Source organism: Pecten maximus, chromosome 6 (assembly GCF_902652985.1).
Source record: "Pecten maximus chromosome 6, xPecMax1.1, whole genome shotgun sequence".
Classification (NCBI taxonomy): Eukaryota; Metazoa; Mollusca; class Bivalvia; order Pectinida; family Pectinidae; genus Pecten; species Pecten maximus.
The window spans coordinates 43,148,582-43,167,282 of record NC_047020.1 but is presented as its reverse complement, the minus strand read 5'-3'; the positions used below and the strand labels follow the sequence as shown (position 1 = coordinate 43,167,282).

Below are 18,701 nucleotides of genomic sequence, written 5' to 3'. Positions count from 1 at the left end.
TAAGAATTTTCCTCGCCATGTTTTATGGCATATGACGAAAAATATAACGACTGCACGTAGTAGCCTGTGCATGTGAGGTCAACTTAGATCAGCGAGAAATTATTTCCGAAACTCATTAAGATATAATAAAGATTTAAGCAACTGAAACAGCAGTAGGGGTTACGTGTAATGTTTCACAGTTTAGTGTGTTACATGTAATACTCACCCCAATAGGGTTCCTGTACATGGCACGGACACCGGTCGAAGGAAAGGACATTGCTATGACCCGTTCTGAAATGTAAAAAAAAAAAAAATATACAAGTAATACCGTTTGCTATGATGATTGTAATGTAACATTTTGCTGTGTTTATTTATTTTATGCCAATTGTTAATAATGCTTACTTGATAGTGACTGAACACAAACACTGTGTGTTTCCCACATGCATGCGTGTGGCGAGTGCGTATGTGTGTTTTGGGAGGCTGCGGTATGTTCGTGTTAAGTCTCCTTGTGATAGGCCGGAACTTTTGCCGATTATAGTGCTACCTCACTGGAGCATACTGCCGAAGACACCTAGCAGCACACCCCACCCGGTCACATTATACTGACAACGGGCGAACCAGTCGTCCCACTCCAAATATGCTGAGCGCTAAGCAGGAGTAGCAACTACCATTTTTAAAGACTCTGGTATGTCTCGGCAAGGGGACAGAACCCAAAGCCTCACAGCGGCGAACGCTCAACTAAAGGCCCAAAGTGAGGCATTGTCAAGGGAGACATTAGGAAGAAGAAAGTTGTTAAGAAATAAGAGAAAAGATAAGATCCCAAAGTTAGTCGCCTCTTACGATCATTAACCCTTTAACCCCCAACTACGCCAAACTACGCCAATAGCACGTCGGTGTTAGGGAAATGGTCGTATCTCCCTTATTGGTTTACCTATTGAGATACCGAATATACCAGGTAAAACAGGAGAAAATATCCATCAACATTTGGACTTTGTTAAATCATAAATTTTGGTTACCATGGTAACGTCAATAATGCAAAAACACCATCTTTTTTAAAATAAAATTGAAAAAAGGTTATTTTTTTAAATTTCTAAGTACAGTATATATGGATTGTTAACCAAAAGTCTTGACGCAAAAGGGTGAAAACTTATGATGAACCAAAATGTCGGATTTTTTTCCAGTTCCAATAAACATCCTGGGAGTTAAGGGGTTAAAATTAATGTGGCCATGGGTGATACTCGGTAAATATATTCTACTATACTTGGGTTATTTTCATCTGAAACATTTTATGTAACTTATAGACTGGTATTCCTAGGATTATCACGAGCTTTAATCATTTATGTCATGCAGGCTTCAATCTAGAACAGGTATAAATAATTCATTACGTATCTTTGTATTCCACACTGACCTACTCGATGTGTATAGTACCTAATTAGAGATTTTCGCTCTTTCTCTCTCTGTATAGCGCCGCGATAACTCGGTCATCTAGAGCGTCGGCCACTTATATTAATTTGATTTGAAAATATTTTATTGTTATAAACAAATGGATCGGGCACAAGTTATTACAACTTAGAAAAGCCCTCTCCACAAATATATGTTACAGAAAGTGTGATAACGACATAAAATGGTTACATTGATTTATATAGAAAGATAGCAAATAATTGGAAGGAAAAAGGACAGATGTAGAGATATCAGGGTGAGAAGATGAAAATTGATATTTTTAATAAATTTACTAAATGAAATGTTCATGAATAATGTACACAAATTATTAATTGTTAGGCCAGAGTAATAATAAATAATAATACGTGGCACTATCTAGCTACACATTCAAAACAGGTCACTTATCGATTGTTCGTAGTAAACACAATCCATGGAACATTCTCTTATGTCAAGCTTTTCCTTCCTAGGTTTCTTGTCCGTGTGCCACGCATTCGAATTTAATTATGCTGGTGAATTAACATATCATCATATGAACATATTACAATATAAGCATTATCTAAGTAAGACATAGGTTAAAATTAGAATAAACATAGAGATATATCTGTTCACACGAATGTATGAATTTAGAAACAGTCACTAAATTGAATAAAATTTTGAACTGTTCGAAAAATGAATTCATTTTCAGCCGTCGTCAAGTCTACATTTCCACACAACAATAAATGCAAGCGAATAGGCTGATGATGTAAGAGTTGATCAAACATTATACGTCTAATATTCGTGTAATTTGGACATTGAAAAAAAATAATGAAAAGAGTTTTAACAAGGGTAACCACAAGCACATGATGGAGATTCTACAAGATTAACACGATACAGGTCATAATTTAACTGGCTGCAATTGTGTCTAAGTTTTGTTAATATGATGTTAAGGCGTCGAGTCCCGTAACTAAAGAAATCTGGGGTATTACTGTAAACGTACTTATTTTAGCGCAATCAAATTTTAGCGCATTTGCAGATTTTAGCCAGTTAGCGCAATTATGAATTAGCGCATCCACAGAACTTTCTATAGAAATAGAACGTACAAAAAGTAATTAGCGCAATCATAATTTAGCGCAAGGATTCCAGCGCGAAAAGCGCTAAAATAAAATTACCGCTTAAATATGTACGTTTACAGTATTAAGATTATTTTCACGAGGTGTTATAGCACTTTTAAAACTTTTAACTGTTGTCTGGTTTCTGGTATTCTCAGGAAGGTTATTCCATATTTCTGTGGTTGCTGGTATAAATGATGATCTAGTGTTGGTAAGATTATAATTTAGCATTGTGTAGTTATTATTGTTTCTTAGAGGATATGGAGTTCTGTCACCTACTAATCTTGGAAGTAATGTATACAAATATGAAGGAGTTATGCATTTTATAAATAATGTTAATTTTCTCCGTTTTCGTCTTGTTTCTAATGTTTCCCATCCTGTTTCAGAATATAGAGAATGTTTACTAGCGTATACTGGTAGACCTGTTACCACCCTGGCAGCTTCTAATTGAAGTTTCTCTAGTGATTCGATGTTTGCTTTGGTTAATCCACTCCAAAGTTCACAAGCATATTCCATTAAAGGCAAGATAAAACATTTATAAATTTTGCCATGAATGTTCCTATTTACCAAAATTTTTATTTGTCTCAGAGCATTTATTCTTTTTGAAGCACTTTTGCAAAAAATTTCAACATGATCACTCCATTTCGCATCAGCACTAAAAGTGATTCCAAGGTGCTTATGATTATCTGAAAATTTTAAAACATCATCACCTAACATAAGTTCTAAATTGTGATTTTTCAAAATATTTGAAATAAATAGTACGTCTGTCTTATTTGAATTGAAAGTAACTAACCATTTCTTAGACCATTCATTTATACAATTTAGGTCGTGGTTCATGACTTGTTTAATTTCATTACATGAACTAGAGCCAAAAATCAAAGATGTATCGTCAGCAAAAAGCCTTGATACACTGATAAGATTTTCTGATATGTCATTTATATCAATTAAAAATAAAAGTGGGCCGAATACTGAACCCTGTGGTACGCCTGCTTTAAGAACCTGACTATTAGAAAACGATTCATCTGTAAACATTTTTTGTTGCCTGGAATGAAGGTAGTTAATTATCCATTTCAAAAACTGTCCTGTAACACCATAAGATTTTAACTTTTCGATCAAACCTTTATGCCAAACTCTATCGAATGCCTCGGAAATGTCACAAAATATAATGCAAGTATGTTTCTTTTCCTCTAGATTTAAACAGATATTATGATAAATTTCAATAAGTTGATATTAATCTCAGGTGATTATCGATGGCATGTGGTTCGACGCTCCCTACTCGTGTCGATTTGTGCACGAGCGTCTACTTCTATTTAGTATTAATAGAAAAAAAAATTAGATCCCCACTTTTACTATATCAACAAGGTGTAACACTCGAAAAGTCGGAAGTGGGGGGTGAGCTTTGATTCACTTTGGATTTAAGTTAATTCCGACAAAAATATCAAATGCAATCAACCTTCAATAAAATACCTCGGTTTAGAATCCTTAAATATCAACGTGTAACCCTGGTAAATACTAGCCGCAATATACCGCTCGGCTAGAGAGATCTTCTCTTTAGTTCGATCGGTTGAGCATGAGACTAGTAAGCCAGAGGTCCCGGGTCATTCTTTTGTCACGTGACAATGATTTAAAGATGGAAAAATGGATCAGAAGCGGTCGTGATAGCCAACGGTTCATCGACTGTGGAACGAAAGTAGTCTTGTATATCCTAAAGCAGCTGTATGCAAGGGACTATCTGATTGGTTCAAAGCTCTGTAAACAATGCTAATTATAATTGTCGACCAATCAAAATCCCACTTTCATTTCACAGTCGATGCATCGTCTGATCTTCAAGTGTTACACCCATTCGGATCATCCTCGGGTTGGCTATACCTACCGTGTATTTTGGAGAAAAAAAACCCGAGGAGTTCCGGATGGTGTTACACCATGTTGATATAGTAGGATTAGGGACTAATGTTTTCTATTAATACTAACCAGAAGCATACGCCTGTGGTTTGTGTTTTTCAGGTCGGTGCTGTGGTATTGTGTCCTTGGGCAAGACACTTTACCTAATTGCTCTAGATGGCATGCGACGGGCCTCCCGTATGTTGTTCAGTGAGGTAGTCACAAACTACTACCTAGAGATCCCGCATAAAAATGACCATGACTGTTCATGGGACGATAAAAACCCAGGCAACCACACAAAAAAAGCGTAGCGCCATGCTAGGCAATAACAGAAAAGAGACTGGGCATATTTACTGATTTTGTGTGGTATTTTACTAATGAATTCTATATCACAATATCCATTTCACGAGTAGAAATATATTGGAATTTCTTCAATGCCAAAGAGAATGAGATGGACAGATGCTAATATTTACTGTGTCGTTTGTACAATCAATGGCTAATTTAGTGTCAGGCAACGCCGATAACTCGTTCAGGTGGACAAACCAGCAGTCTTCAGACTAAACAACATCTTAGCATACAATACTATTTAACGTCTTCCCCAATTTATTTTCGTTGCTGGACACGGATAGTAATTTCTTTCCCCGATTGATTTTTATATTATCCCGACTAGACTCATCTCGCTTTTTTTTTTACTGACCATGCTTAGCACGCACAAAGATCAGGTTGCTGAAAATCAATTAATCTTCGCGTGTACTTTTATTTCGCGTAATAATGCTTTGGGTTTTTATTCTTATTACTTTTTTGATTGAAAGGATTATATTTCAATATCGATAGTTGCTATCTATGAAATTATCCCACGGAAGATTTGAATTCACTTATAACTTTTTCTCGGGGGAAAACGTGAAATTGAACTCTCGCAGAAATTATGGGATTCTCAGTATAATGTTACTTCTCGGTTTGCCTATTGCCTTGCTATTGATCGAGTCAATGCCGTATGCCTCCTTAAGCTTACATATTTGATATACATGTAAATACCACACCTTAAGGCTGTATGTTTCTACTTTTTGGTATGGTTACTACGACATTCACTTACATTTGATGACGTCATACCTGTCATATCTGTAAACTGTTGCATACTCACATTCATTTCTTTGACACATTTTTTTTAATTCACCTGTCAGGATAAAATTCTGTAAGTGTACTTTTAAAGCTATGCTCGGAGTTTTTTCTCTTAAAAATAAGGAGTTGCATAACTGAATTATCAGTATACTTTTCGCAATGCTTATGATTATCACATATTAAAGATGTGAACTTATCTCTTTAATTATGATGAGCTAAACTATTTTATTGTCTTCATGCCTCGCTAATACCTCTTCTAGCTAATCCCTACGTCATCAGACTACTTATTATCGGTCAAGGTCAAAGAACCTCTTATATTCCATTCACAGTTATGTAGATAAATCAAGATCGAATGTCGAATTCACCGGACTATAAAAGTTTAATTCCAAATTTCATACATGCAATGACTTACCAGTTACGTAGCAGAGGTCAAGGTCAAATATCCTCTTAAATTTCATTCACAGTTACGTACATGTAGATAAGTCAAGGTCGAATTTACATGACTATAAAAGTTCAGTGTCAATTTTCAATACTTGCAATGACTTACCAGTTACGTAGCAGAGGTCAAGGTCGAATCCCTCTTTGCGGTAGCGTTGCTTGCTTTGAGATTTCATTCGGCGGGTGGCCTGCTGGAAATGTCTGTATTCGGAGGACATGATGTAGATACCTCGAGCTATCCGAATAATCCGTAAAAATCGTCCGGCAACTCCAAGTCTGAAGTTATAAATAGCTTATTAACCTTTCGAAGAGATACACGTTATCAAACACATTAAGCTTATATACATGACAGGAAGACAAACTGTCACATACAATATCAAGTTAATTACAGATCGATATTGAATCAATTTACGTTCCACAGTGAGCTGTTTTTTTCGATTAGCTACACCATACAATAGGGGGATGTTTAAAAGCCTTATCTCAAAAACAAGCCATTTGGGACAATAGATAAACTCGTTACAAGGTATCGGTTCGGCGTGTTATATATTCTTTTCGACTGGTTATGTAGGTTTATACTGATGTTAAAAAACACTACCTCTCATGAATCGTCAAATGGATCTTAGATTTACTATCCCCTATTAACTTTTATTGTGATACATTCACTTCGTCCTTTAGTCTGAACACCTAAACCGTGTAATTACGAGGCGAAGATTACAGTGTAACATGAAACTATCTTGGGACACGGAACAATTTTTGTGCGTTGGTGCGTTTATTTTTTATGAGGTTTCGATCATAAGTTGAAGATGTTTATGGTGGCCCTGACCTTCCGTATTCGCTGAAGGCTAAATCTATGATAAATGTGGCGAAGACGACGAGCATGTCCAGCATGTCTGCCCAGTGCATGAAGAATTTGTTGCTGAAAAAAAAATAAAGTTTTATCTTTGAGTAAATATTTACACACTTTGTAAAGATAATTTGATAGCTTCTAACTCTGTTAAAGGCGCATTAAAGTAGGTCTACATGTAGGAAATGAGTATGTTTTTCAGTGGGAAGAAAATACTCATTGTAAATTAAAGGCAAAATACCTACTATAACAGATAGCTTTAGCTTGTATTTGCATCACGTGTATGATGAGTAAGGAAGTAAATAATCTTAACCTACATTTTTGGTATCACGTGTTAAGTATAATATAGCATATACCCTTAACTCTGACACAAACCTTAGGTACAATGTGTAAGGTAGAATATACCCTTAACTCTGACACAAACCATAGGTACAATGTGTAAGGTAGCATATACCCTTAACTCAGACACGAACCATAGGTACAATGTGTAAGGTAGCATATACCCTTAACTCTGACACAAGCCTTAGGTACAATGTGTAAGGTAGAATACAATGTTAACTCAAACATAAACCACAGATACAATGTGTAAGGTAGCATACAACCTTAACTCTAACACAAATCAAAGGTATAATGTGTGATGTAGAATACAATGTTAGCTCAAACATAAACCACAGATACAATGTGTAAGGTAGCGTATAACCTTAACTCTAACACAAACCACAGGTCAATGTGTAAGATACAAATGTAGCATATAACCTTAACTCAAACATAAACCACATGTAGAGTGTGTAAGGTAGCGTATAACCTTACTCAAACACAAACCACACGTACTATGTATATGGTACCATACAACCTTAACTCATACATGAACCACAAGTAGAATGTGAAAGGTAGCATACAACCTTAACTTTAACGTCAATCACGGGTATTAAGTGTAAAGCAGCGTACATCCTAACCTCTAACACCAATAAAAGATACAAGATGTAAGGTAGCATATACCCTTAACTCTTATACAAATCACAGATATAATGTGTAAGGTAGCAAAAACCCTTACCTCTAACACAAATCACAGGTATAATGTGTAAGGTAGCATATACCCTTAACTCTAACACAAATCACAGGTATAATTTGTAAGGTAGCATATACCCTTAACTCTAACACAAATCACATGTATAATGTGTAAGGTAGCATATACCTTTAACTCTAACACAAATCACAGGTATAATTTGTAAGGTAGCATATACCCTTAACTCTAACACAAATCACAGGTATAATGTGTAAGGTAGCATATACCCTTAACTCTAACACAAATCACAGGTATAATTTGTAAGGTTGCATACAACCTTAACTCTAACACAAATCACAGGTATAATGTGTAAGGTTGCATACAACCTTACGTCTAACACAAATCACAGGTATAATTTGTAAGGTTGCATACAACCTTAACTCTAACACAAATCACAGGTATAATTTGTAAGGTTGCATACAACCTTACGTCTAACACAGACCTTTAGGTAGAATGTGTAAGGTAGCATATTACCTTAACTCTGTCACCAATTGCAGGTATAAAGTTTAAGGTAGCAACCTTAACTTCACTACAAAGCACACTTATAATGTGTAAGGTAGCATGCAACATTAACTCAAACATAAACCACAGGTAACGATTTTAAGGTAGCGTATAACTTTAACTCAAACACAAACCACACGTGCAATGTTTATGGTAGCATACAACCTTAACTCAAACATGAACCACGGGTATCATGTGAAAGGTAGCATATACCCTTAACTCTAACACAAACCACAGGTATCGTGTGTAAGGTAGTATATACCCTTAACTCTAACACAAATCACGGGTATCGTGTTAAGGTTGCATATAACCCTAACACTAACACCAATCGTAGGTATAATTTGTAAGGTTGCAAACAAGCTTACGTCTAACACATACCCCAGGTAGAATGTGTAAGGTAGCATGCAACCTTAACTCTAGAATCAATCGCAGGTATAAAGTGTGATGAACACAAATTACGGGTGTAATATGTAAGGTAGCATATAACCTTAATTCTACCACAAATCACAGCTATAATGTGTGGTGTAGCATACAACCTAAAGTCTAACAACAATAATAGTTATAATGGGTAAGATAGCATATATCCTTAACATTAAAACCAATCATAGGTATAATGTGTATGGGATAATACAGCATCAACTCTAACACAAGACACAGGTATAAAGTGGAAGGTAGCATACAACCTTAACTCTAACACAAATCACAGATATAATGTATAAGGTAGCATACAACCTTAACTCTAACACCAATCACAGGTATAATGTATAAGGTAGCATACAACCTTAACTCTAACACAAATCACAGATATAATGTATAAGGTAGCATACAACCTTAACTCTTACACAAATCACAGATATAATGTATAAGGTAGCATACAACCTTAACTCTAACACCAATCACAGATATAATGTATAAGGTAGCATACAACCTTAACTCTAACACAAATCACAGATATAATGTATAAGGTAGCATACATCCCTAACTCTAACACAAATCACAGGTATAATGTATAAGGTAGCATACAACCTTAACTCTAACACCAATCACAGATATAATGTATAAGGTAGCATACATCCCTAACTCAAACCACATATAGTCTTGCAAAGTAGCATATAACTCAATCCTTTGTACATTGAAATGCGAACCCTTTACAATATGAACTCTTTATAATATGAAGTATTGAACGATCCCTGTGTAATACGAACCCTTTGTAGCATGAGCACTTCATAGTATGACGCCCTTATCGTATGAACTCTTTATAATTCAATATATTCATTATACGAACTAGTTATAGAACGAACCCTTTGCAGTATGAACTCTTTATAAAATGAAGTATTGAACGATCCCTGTGTAATATGAACCCTTTGTAGCATGAACACTTCATAGTATGACGCCCTTATCGTATGAACCCTTTATAATTCAATATATTTATAATATGAACAAGTTATAGAACGAACCCTTTACAGTATGAACTCTCCTGAGTACAAGCTTTTTGTATATTATGTACAGCGTAGTACTAACCCTTTATAGAACATCCGGAGAAATATCTCCAATACGAAGTAGCTGATAATGGTTCTGGACACGATCTCCAGTGCCAGGTGGTAGTGGACAGTGTCCGGAGTGAGAAGGTCAGCAATGACCACACTTATGTCCACGAGGATGAGAAGAATTGTGCAGAATCGAAAGTAAACATGTTCCATTACCGACCCTATCCGTAAACGAATCCGACTGAAAAAATAAATTACAGCATATATTTCTAATGTTATAAAGATGCAAAAAAGGGATTGTAAACAATATAACGTATATATTCATGATTACTTACAATCACTTTTAATTATCGACGGTAAACAAATTTAGGTAGGTTCATATATTGTATTTTCAATAGGAAGATATGCACATGCAAAATTTCAAGATTTAAAGATTTTTATCAATACACCCCTGCACATAATAATGTGTTTCATGAGGACATTTCTGACAAACAAAATAAATTGAAATGCGCATTGACTACACATATAGATTCTACTAACTGTAACCAGATAAGTCGTGGATTGGCATTTTTTTTCAATAGAAAAATACTAAATTCAGGATACTGCAAACATCCATATTTTCACGGACATTTTATTTTCGCTGTTTTGACGATTCGTTTAAATCCGAGATCGTCATAATTAGAGCAGTTTAAAATGTATTAATCCATGACGATACTTACTCGCATTTTGTTTTTGGATTGATCCAGATGGGATCGTCCATGCCTCCAAGGATGTGACTGTCCTGTTGGTTGTCATGGTTAACCGCGTCATCAATGACGTCATTTCCTATAAGAACTAGCACGTCCTCTCCTTTAGGATGTTTGCCGTTTGACCGAGAACCTTTCGAGTTCCCAGCATCAACAACAACCTGTGGGTCACTCGGATCGTCATCATCATCCTCTTTTTTCACAATGTGATATTCCGCCATCTTATATTTCCGGAAACCTAAAAATGCGATGTTTATTTGTTTTGGTTAATTGTTTCAGATGTAGATATGATATTTAGCACTGTTAGGAGATGCTGTGCAAAATATGCAAGAATATAAATCGAATATCACTCGTTATTCCCTTAAAATGTCAAACACTGCCGAACAAATGAGTCACGTGATAGTAGTTTCGGAACAAAATATTTATGTATGCATACATCATAGTGCAGAGACGTACAACCAAACTGCAAACAGTGTCCAGTAGGGCTACTTGTAATTTCCCTGCAGTTGTCACGAAAACTATTGGAAGCCAGCGGGATAAAACTTAATGGATCCCCAACTGCCATCCTAGGTTTCGTGTAGTTGTAAGTCCGAGTACAACTTGTGTAGATCCGTTTCAGAGCTGTCTGATTAATGAATGACTTATTACCATTTCATCGATTTTAGTAGAGAGTCGAATAGCATCAGTAACATTGTAGTGTACAGGCCGGTCTCGACAGCGCGAGACACCACGACGCTATCACATCAAAGGAAAGACGACGGAACGGTAACATGCAAAAACATACCAAAAAAAGAAATAAAGGCATTTGTGATTCCAAAGATAGAACTGTTGACCTCAACGGAGTGTTGGCATTACGACGTGCCTAACTGAAATATTGATGCAGTAAACAACTTAAGGTGTCTCCTGAGTATAATGACGGTGTGTATTGATTAGGGTAATAACACGATCTGATAACAATGCAGTGTATTATTATTCAGGACAAATTCAGCGAATGAAAATCAGGCCTTGCCTTCTGAGATAACCAGGTAACCACGTGAGTTATTGTACCACGACAAGACAAGCATGGCCTTCTGAGATAACCAGGTAGTCACGTGACTATCCCAACGACAGGGCAAGCATGGCATTCTGAGATATCCAGGTATTCACGTGACTATCACAACGACAGGGCAAGCATGGCCTTCTGAGATATCCAGGTAGTCACGTGACTATCACAACGACAGGGCAAGCATGGCCTTCTGAGATATCCAGGTATTCACGTGACTATCACAACGACAGGGCAAGCTTGGCCTTCTGAGATAATCAGGTAGTCACGTGACTTTCACAACGACAGGGCAAGCTTGGCCTTCTGAGATATCCAGGTATTCACGTGACTATCACAACGACAGGGCAAGCTTGGCCTTCTGAGATATCCAGGTAGTCACGTGAATAATTCCCGGATCAGGACAAGTTTAGCCTTCTGAGATAACCAGGTAGTCACGTGACTATAGGAACGACAGGGCACGCTTGGCCTTCTGAGATATCCGGGTAGTCACGTGAATAATTCCCGGATCAGGACAAGCTCGGCTTTCTGAGAAATCCGGTTAGTCACGTGACTATCACAACGACAGGGCAAGCTTGGCCTTCTGAGATATCCAGGTAGTCACATGACTATAGCAACGACAGGACAAGCTTGGCCTTCTGACGTATCCAGGTAGTCACGTGAATAATTCCCGGAACAGGACAAGCTCGGCCTTCTGAGAAATCCGGGTAGTCACGTGACTATCACAACGACAGGGCAAGCTTGGCCTTCTGACGTATCCAGGTAGTCACGTGAATAATTCCCGGAACAGGACAAGCTCGGCCTTCTGAGAAATCCGGGTAGTCACGTGACTATCACAACGACAGGGCAAGCTTGACCTTCTAAGATAACCAGGTAGTCACGTGAGTTATAACTACGACAGGACAAGTTTGGTCTTCTGATATAACTGGGTAGTCACGTGATTTATTACCGGATCAGGACAAGTTTGGCCTTCTGAGAAATCCGGGCAGTCACGTGACTATCACAACGACAGGGCAAGCTTGGCCTTCTAAGATAACCAGGTAGTCACGTGAGTTATAACCACGACAGGACAAGTTTGGTCTTCTGATATAACTAGGTAGTCACGTGATTTATAACCTGATCAGGACAAGTTTGGCCTTCTGATATAACTAGGTAGTCACGCGATTTATAACCTGATCAGGACAAGTTTGGCCTTCTGATATAACTAGGTAGTCACGTGATTTATTACCGGATCAGGACAAGTTTGGCCTTCTGAGATAATCAGGAAATCACATGAGTTTTCACCAGGACATGACAATCCTGACCTTTTGAGACAACAGGTAGCCAGGTATACACGCTTAATGATAGATGGATTATCTAATGGCTTTTCGTGGCGAAATCCTAGGCGTCTCAAAAACAAGAACATAACAGTCATGCAGTAAAATCAGGTACAAAAATAACAATCCCAACTTGGTTTTGAAGACCTTAAGGCTACAATGGTACATACAGGTAATGAATACCTGTCTCGACAGAAATGTCATGTAGCATAACTGTGCTGTATAATTGATGAAGCTAGCTTTGTGCACTGACTGTTGGTTTTAATTGATCACTACAGCACGTAGCCGATAACATAGTCATAATTGCCAGTGGTTAATTGACGACTTTCCCGTACCGATTAAACTCAATATACACAAACCTCACAAAAATTGAAATTAGCTCTTTGAATCTTAATTATACAGGTTTTTTTTAGTAATATTGAATTAGCTGTTGGACCGAATGAAACTGAAACAGAAAATTAATCTGAGGAATTCGATATGGAATATAGACGTCAACCGCTTAGATGGCCATGCTCAGGGGTAATAGAAACGTTTTAATTGAATCAAATTCATAACATAACTGAGAGTATTGAGATCCATACATTTACTTGCTCAGTTGAATGAAAAAGAATAGTTTGTAAATATGAAAAAAAAACCTTTATTCATTTTACAACAATTGCGCAGCAGGGTATATCATCTTAATCCCAGTTGTGGGCCCGGATTGAAGCGCGCGATAACACACTTGCATTTCACCTAGGCGGCCGTGGTTCGATTTCCCGTGACGTGAAAAGGTATCGGAGTCACCTGTCCGACCACTTGGATTTTCTCCGGTCACTCCGGTCACTCCGGTCTCCTCCAATACTAAGACTTCACGCGCGCTTTAATCCGGGCCATGGAGAGGGTTTAATATAAGTTTGTATAACTTGTTGCGCAACTGTTGTAAAATAAACAGTTTCTATATTCATCAATCTAATTAAAATCTAGATGGTCATTTTCACAACGTTACATGAGCATCTAACAACATTCCATAAGGGGTCACGTCGGGGTGACCTTTTGGATTAGCAAATCAAATGACTACTTCCAGAACCTTGGAAGTGAATTTTATATGCATGACTAAAGTGCATAGCTTGCATCATCTGTCAATTTGTTTCAAGACGTTTCGTACCACAAAGCGTATAGCTGTATACATGCTGTGCCGAAATGGTTTGCTTCCATAACATCGACAAAATCACAATTCGCCCTGAAAGTGAAATACACTCATCTCCAAGGTCATCAGAACGTGACCCCTAATGGGATGTTGTTAGATGTTTATATAACGTAGTGAGAATGACCAGCTTAATTTTAATTAGATTGTATATATTTATTATATTGACTTCGATGATACAAAAAAATTCATATTTTTCATTTTCCCCCCATTTTTAAACTGTTAGTAATATATAAACAAAACAAAAGTTTGAATCTAAAATATTCATCTTCACGGAAAAGCAATAAAAGAGTTGCATTAAATTTAGCTTAATTTAGTTTAATGTTTAACATCCATGCAAGCAATATCTACAATATTGAGGAAATATTATCTTGTATGAGAATATGAACAATTATTTAATAGACAGAACTATTAAAGTTTTGATTTCAGGAACACTTATTACCCGGTATATAAAGTGTTTAATTTGATATCTATAGCAAAACATATCAGTATTGAATGTTGTAACATTAGACATCCCTTGACGCTACCCTCAATGTTAAGCATACGGACAAACATGATAATACCTTTATAATTACAATGCAATATTTACAATTGCATGCTAATTTTGTAACAATAAATAAAATATTGTAATATAAGCTTTTATAGACCTACAGTAGCTAATCAATGTCAATACCGCAGCCCATTCTATCAGACAGAAATAGCTCCCGAAGTGGTCGAAGGCCAGGCCGACTTTCGTTCCAGGAAACAATCGGCCATGTCTCAATGGCCTACCATTTGCATAAAACATATACCGGCTAAGCTACATTAGGTATGGTTATGGCAAAGTGAAGGCATGGTTTACCTCCATGGCGTGATATGGTAGAGAAAATTACCATCAATATTGATGTAATACCTATTTTACAGTGAGTGATGACAGCAACTCATTGTTACAGCGAAGAACTGCTCTATTCAGGCCTGAAATAATTCGGTAATGCAATTCAATGCAGTTGAACGTGAACAAGTAAATTGTATGAAGCGATAATGAATTGTCAATGATATATTGAAAAAAAATAATCCATATTCCTATATATGTTTTATGGTATTTGCAAAAGTTTGTGTACATAGTAGAACATGTAAGTGTTGTATGGTTAGGGAATTAGAAATATATACTAAGTTCAGTTCTCAGAGGATGGAAATGATATATTGAAAAAAAAAAATCCATATTCCTATTAATATTTTATGGTATTTGCAAAAAGTTTGTGTACTTTGGTTTGTTTTTGTTTAACGTCCTATTAACAGCCAGGGTCATTTAAGGACGTGCCAGGTTTTGGAGGTGGAGGAAAGCCGGAGTACCCGGAGAAAAACAACCGGCCTACGGTCAGTACCTGGCAACTGCCCCACGTAGGTTTCGAACTCGCAACCCAGAGGTGGAGGGCTAGTGTTAAAGTGTCGGGACACCTTAACCACTCGGCCACCGCGGCCCCTTGCAAAAAGTTTTTGTACATAGTAAAACTTATCATGTATGTGTTGTATGGTTGGGGAATTTGGAATAAACAGTAAGTTCTTAGAGGACAGAAAGTCAAACATCTTTCACAACACAATTACTAAAGAATAGAACGATTAACAGGGACAACAGGAGCAGGGAATTCCAATTTCGATCAGAATCAGGTTTACCCAGGTTCACTAAAAGGTTTAAAAGCTGAATCTACATTCCATTCGTCACCCAACGTGATGTCCCCAAGTTATATTAATTAAGGAATGGAACTTTTAGACAATCGCCCGGAGGTAATGTCACATTACAACTACAGGAACATGGTGAACACAGACATCCAAACAAGAATAATAAGAAATTACAAAACAGACATAGTGGTTGTTCGTCTATACATTTACGTTTGCCTTCTGGCCTTGACCTCATATCCTCCACAGTAGGAACAGGGAGTCTGGAAATACGCCATTGTAGTATAAAATGCATTAGACGCCGACAAAAATAGTTCTTTCTCCAACGTTTTTGTTAACCTTTGCAGTATTCGAGTAAATACGTTAGAATACTAGTAAATTTAATAGAGTGACATGTTTATAGATATATAGTGCATCACAAAATATTTTTTTCTCATTTTGCTTTGAACATTTGCATGTTTCGGCCGAATTGAGATACTTAAACATTCCAGAAAGTTAAATATATTGTTATCTTTATTCACATGAAGTGTGTGTTTATTGTCTCACAATAAAGTGAGAAAAGGTCATTTGGGACTTCTTAAGTGAAGTCAGCACACAAGGTTACGTGTTTTCGATTATTTTATGTCATGTTTTTTGTTTTTGTTTTTTGTTTTGTTTGGTGTCATGTTTCTTTTGTTTTGTGTTAGTATTTGTTTGTTTCGTGTCATCTTTCTTTTGTTTAACTGTACTTTTGTCATTGTTCGTTTGTTTTGTACTATTTTTTGTTTTGTTTTGCGGCATTGTTCTCTTGTTTCCTCTCATCTTTCTTTTGTTTGTGACATCATTCTTTTGTTTGTGACATCATTCTTTTGTTTGTGACATCATTCTTTTGTATGTGACATCATTCTTTTGTTTGTGACATCATTCTTTTGCTTAACTGTATTTTTGTCATTGCTCATTTGTTTTGTACTATTTTTGTTTTTGTTTTGTACTATTTTTGTTTTTGTGTTGTACTATTGTTTTTTTTTCTTTTGTGGCATTATTCTTTTGTTTCTTCACATCTTTCGCCTGTGTCAGCATTCTTTCGTTTATGTCATGTTTATTTTGTTTGTGTCATGTTTTTGTTTTGTTTCATGTTTCTTTTGTTTTGTCATATCATTCTTTGAATATTTTTCATTGTTCTGTTGTTTTGTGTCATGCTTCTTTTGTTTCGTCTCAACTTTCTTTTGTGTCATCAATATTTTTACTTAAAACAAAAAATCCATATCATTATTAGTAGCCAGTTTTCACGTTTTGTTGCTCGGTACTTGATGTACTAGCCGCCAAACTTCACCTTGATCGCCATGTCACATGTCTTAATTACTATGGTTAGTATTAAGGGTTTAATTTCGGTTTCAATATGTAAACACACTGAAATGATTCAAAATCCCAAAAGTTATCTTATTGGATCCGAAATGATGTAAGTTCATCTCCCCTTCCGCATTCAATCAGTTAATATGTATCAATGGCTTAATTAAGTTTTACAAAGTTCAATTATGAATTTTATTTCTTCATTTTTACCTCTGAGCATCAATTGGCGATTAGCAGAAGAAAGAAACAGCTGTACCACTCGGTATAAACTGTATCTTAGCTATTATTCATTGGGGCTTGCTCAAAACAAGCATATCATCTTGCAATATTAATGTTTTTTATGTTCAAAGAACATTAATTAGTGTTATTATGTATAAGGCGCACCGATGAGCGTCAAAAAGTGAATTAATTCCTATTGAGATAAGCATGACTGGCGCATATAACGCGTTCATTTTGTTTTTATCAAAGACGTGATTTGCTAAATACTATTTTGTTTCCTGTCAGAAGTTTGATTCTAACACGGGATAATGATTTCAGGGACAAAGCCTTATGTATTGAAACCAATTTCTTACTTGAAAGTGTAAATTATGGGAGGCGAAAACATGCATGTTACTAACAAGAAAGGGAAAATATATGATAATACGCAGTTATTACGTTTATCATAGAGGAGCGTACAAACAGTCAATTTGGTCTTCAAGTATATTACAGTTTAAAGGAAACATTATATTTGGAATGTACAAAGTGAAAATGAAGAAAACATCATACATATTAACTACCTTTTCTGATGAAAATAAATAATTGAAAGATTACTCTGAGCTATTTGACACGCAAGAGACAAAACTTTTCCCATGGATATAACAGTATTTTGCTCCAAATACGAGCATTATTTCCTGGTTATTATTGAAACTGTGTGTTGATTTCTGTTGATATGGGGATTTTTGTTTGTTTTTGTTTTGTTCTACTATGGTTTATATTAGACTTGTATGTTTATTGTTGTAACAACATGGAGTGAATATAACGATTATCATAATAATCGTTTATTTAAGCTATATACTGTATTTATATCATAATATCCAACAAATTCTAAAATGGTGATTATAATGTAATACATGTTCAATGTATAATACATGAAACAGAATGAAAAAAAACCTAACATGTAAAGCTAAATGATCATTATATATGCACTAACAGAGTCTAATTGAAACCACAAACCATGTGATATTATACAGCAGAATTTTATCTCATTAATGTTTTACACTGGCATTTGCATATATATCCATGTTTTTTCCATATTGAGAATTTGGTTTATTTGGCCTGTTTTGTTTAACGTCCTATTAATAGCCAGGGTCATTTCAGGACGTGCAAGGTTTTGAAGGTGGAGTACCCGAAAAAAAAAACACCGGCCTACGGTCAGTACCAGGCAACTGTCCATCGTAGGTTTCGAACTAGTAGAAGAGGTGGAGGGCTAGTGATAACGTGACGGAACACCTTAACCACTTGGCCATCGCGGCCCCACGTCATATTGAGAACAGCATTTGGAATGATTCATGCATGCTAAATATTCAGTATATATAAATCGGTCCCCAAAA

The 18,701-nt window shown here is 36.2% G+C and overlaps 1 protein-coding gene across 2 annotated transcripts in view; it reads right to left on the bottom strand.

The window, feature by feature from the left end:
• The window catches only part of LOC117329846 (phosphatidylinositol 3,4,5-trisphosphate 3-phosphatase TPTE2-like), a 37,040-nt gene that overhangs the window by 16,962 nt on the left and 1,377 nt on the right, over positions 1 to 18,701 (bottom strand). For both annotated transcript variants that reach the window (XM_033888021.1, XM_033888022.1), the window contains exons 2-6: positions 10,563 to 10,827; positions 9,878 to 10,084; positions 6,769 to 6,861; positions 6,055 to 6,221; positions 206 to 270 (exon numbers count right to left, since the gene is read on the bottom strand). In XM_033888021.1, the coding sequence (XP_033743912.1) occupies positions 206 to 270; positions 6,055 to 6,221; positions 6,769 to 6,861; positions 9,878 to 10,084; positions 10,563 to 10,810 (780 nt within the window). In that variant the 5' untranslated portion in view covers positions 10,811 to 10,827. The remainder of the gene's footprint in view (positions 1 to 205; positions 271 to 6,054; positions 6,222 to 6,768; positions 6,862 to 9,877; positions 10,085 to 10,562; positions 10,828 to 18,701) is intronic.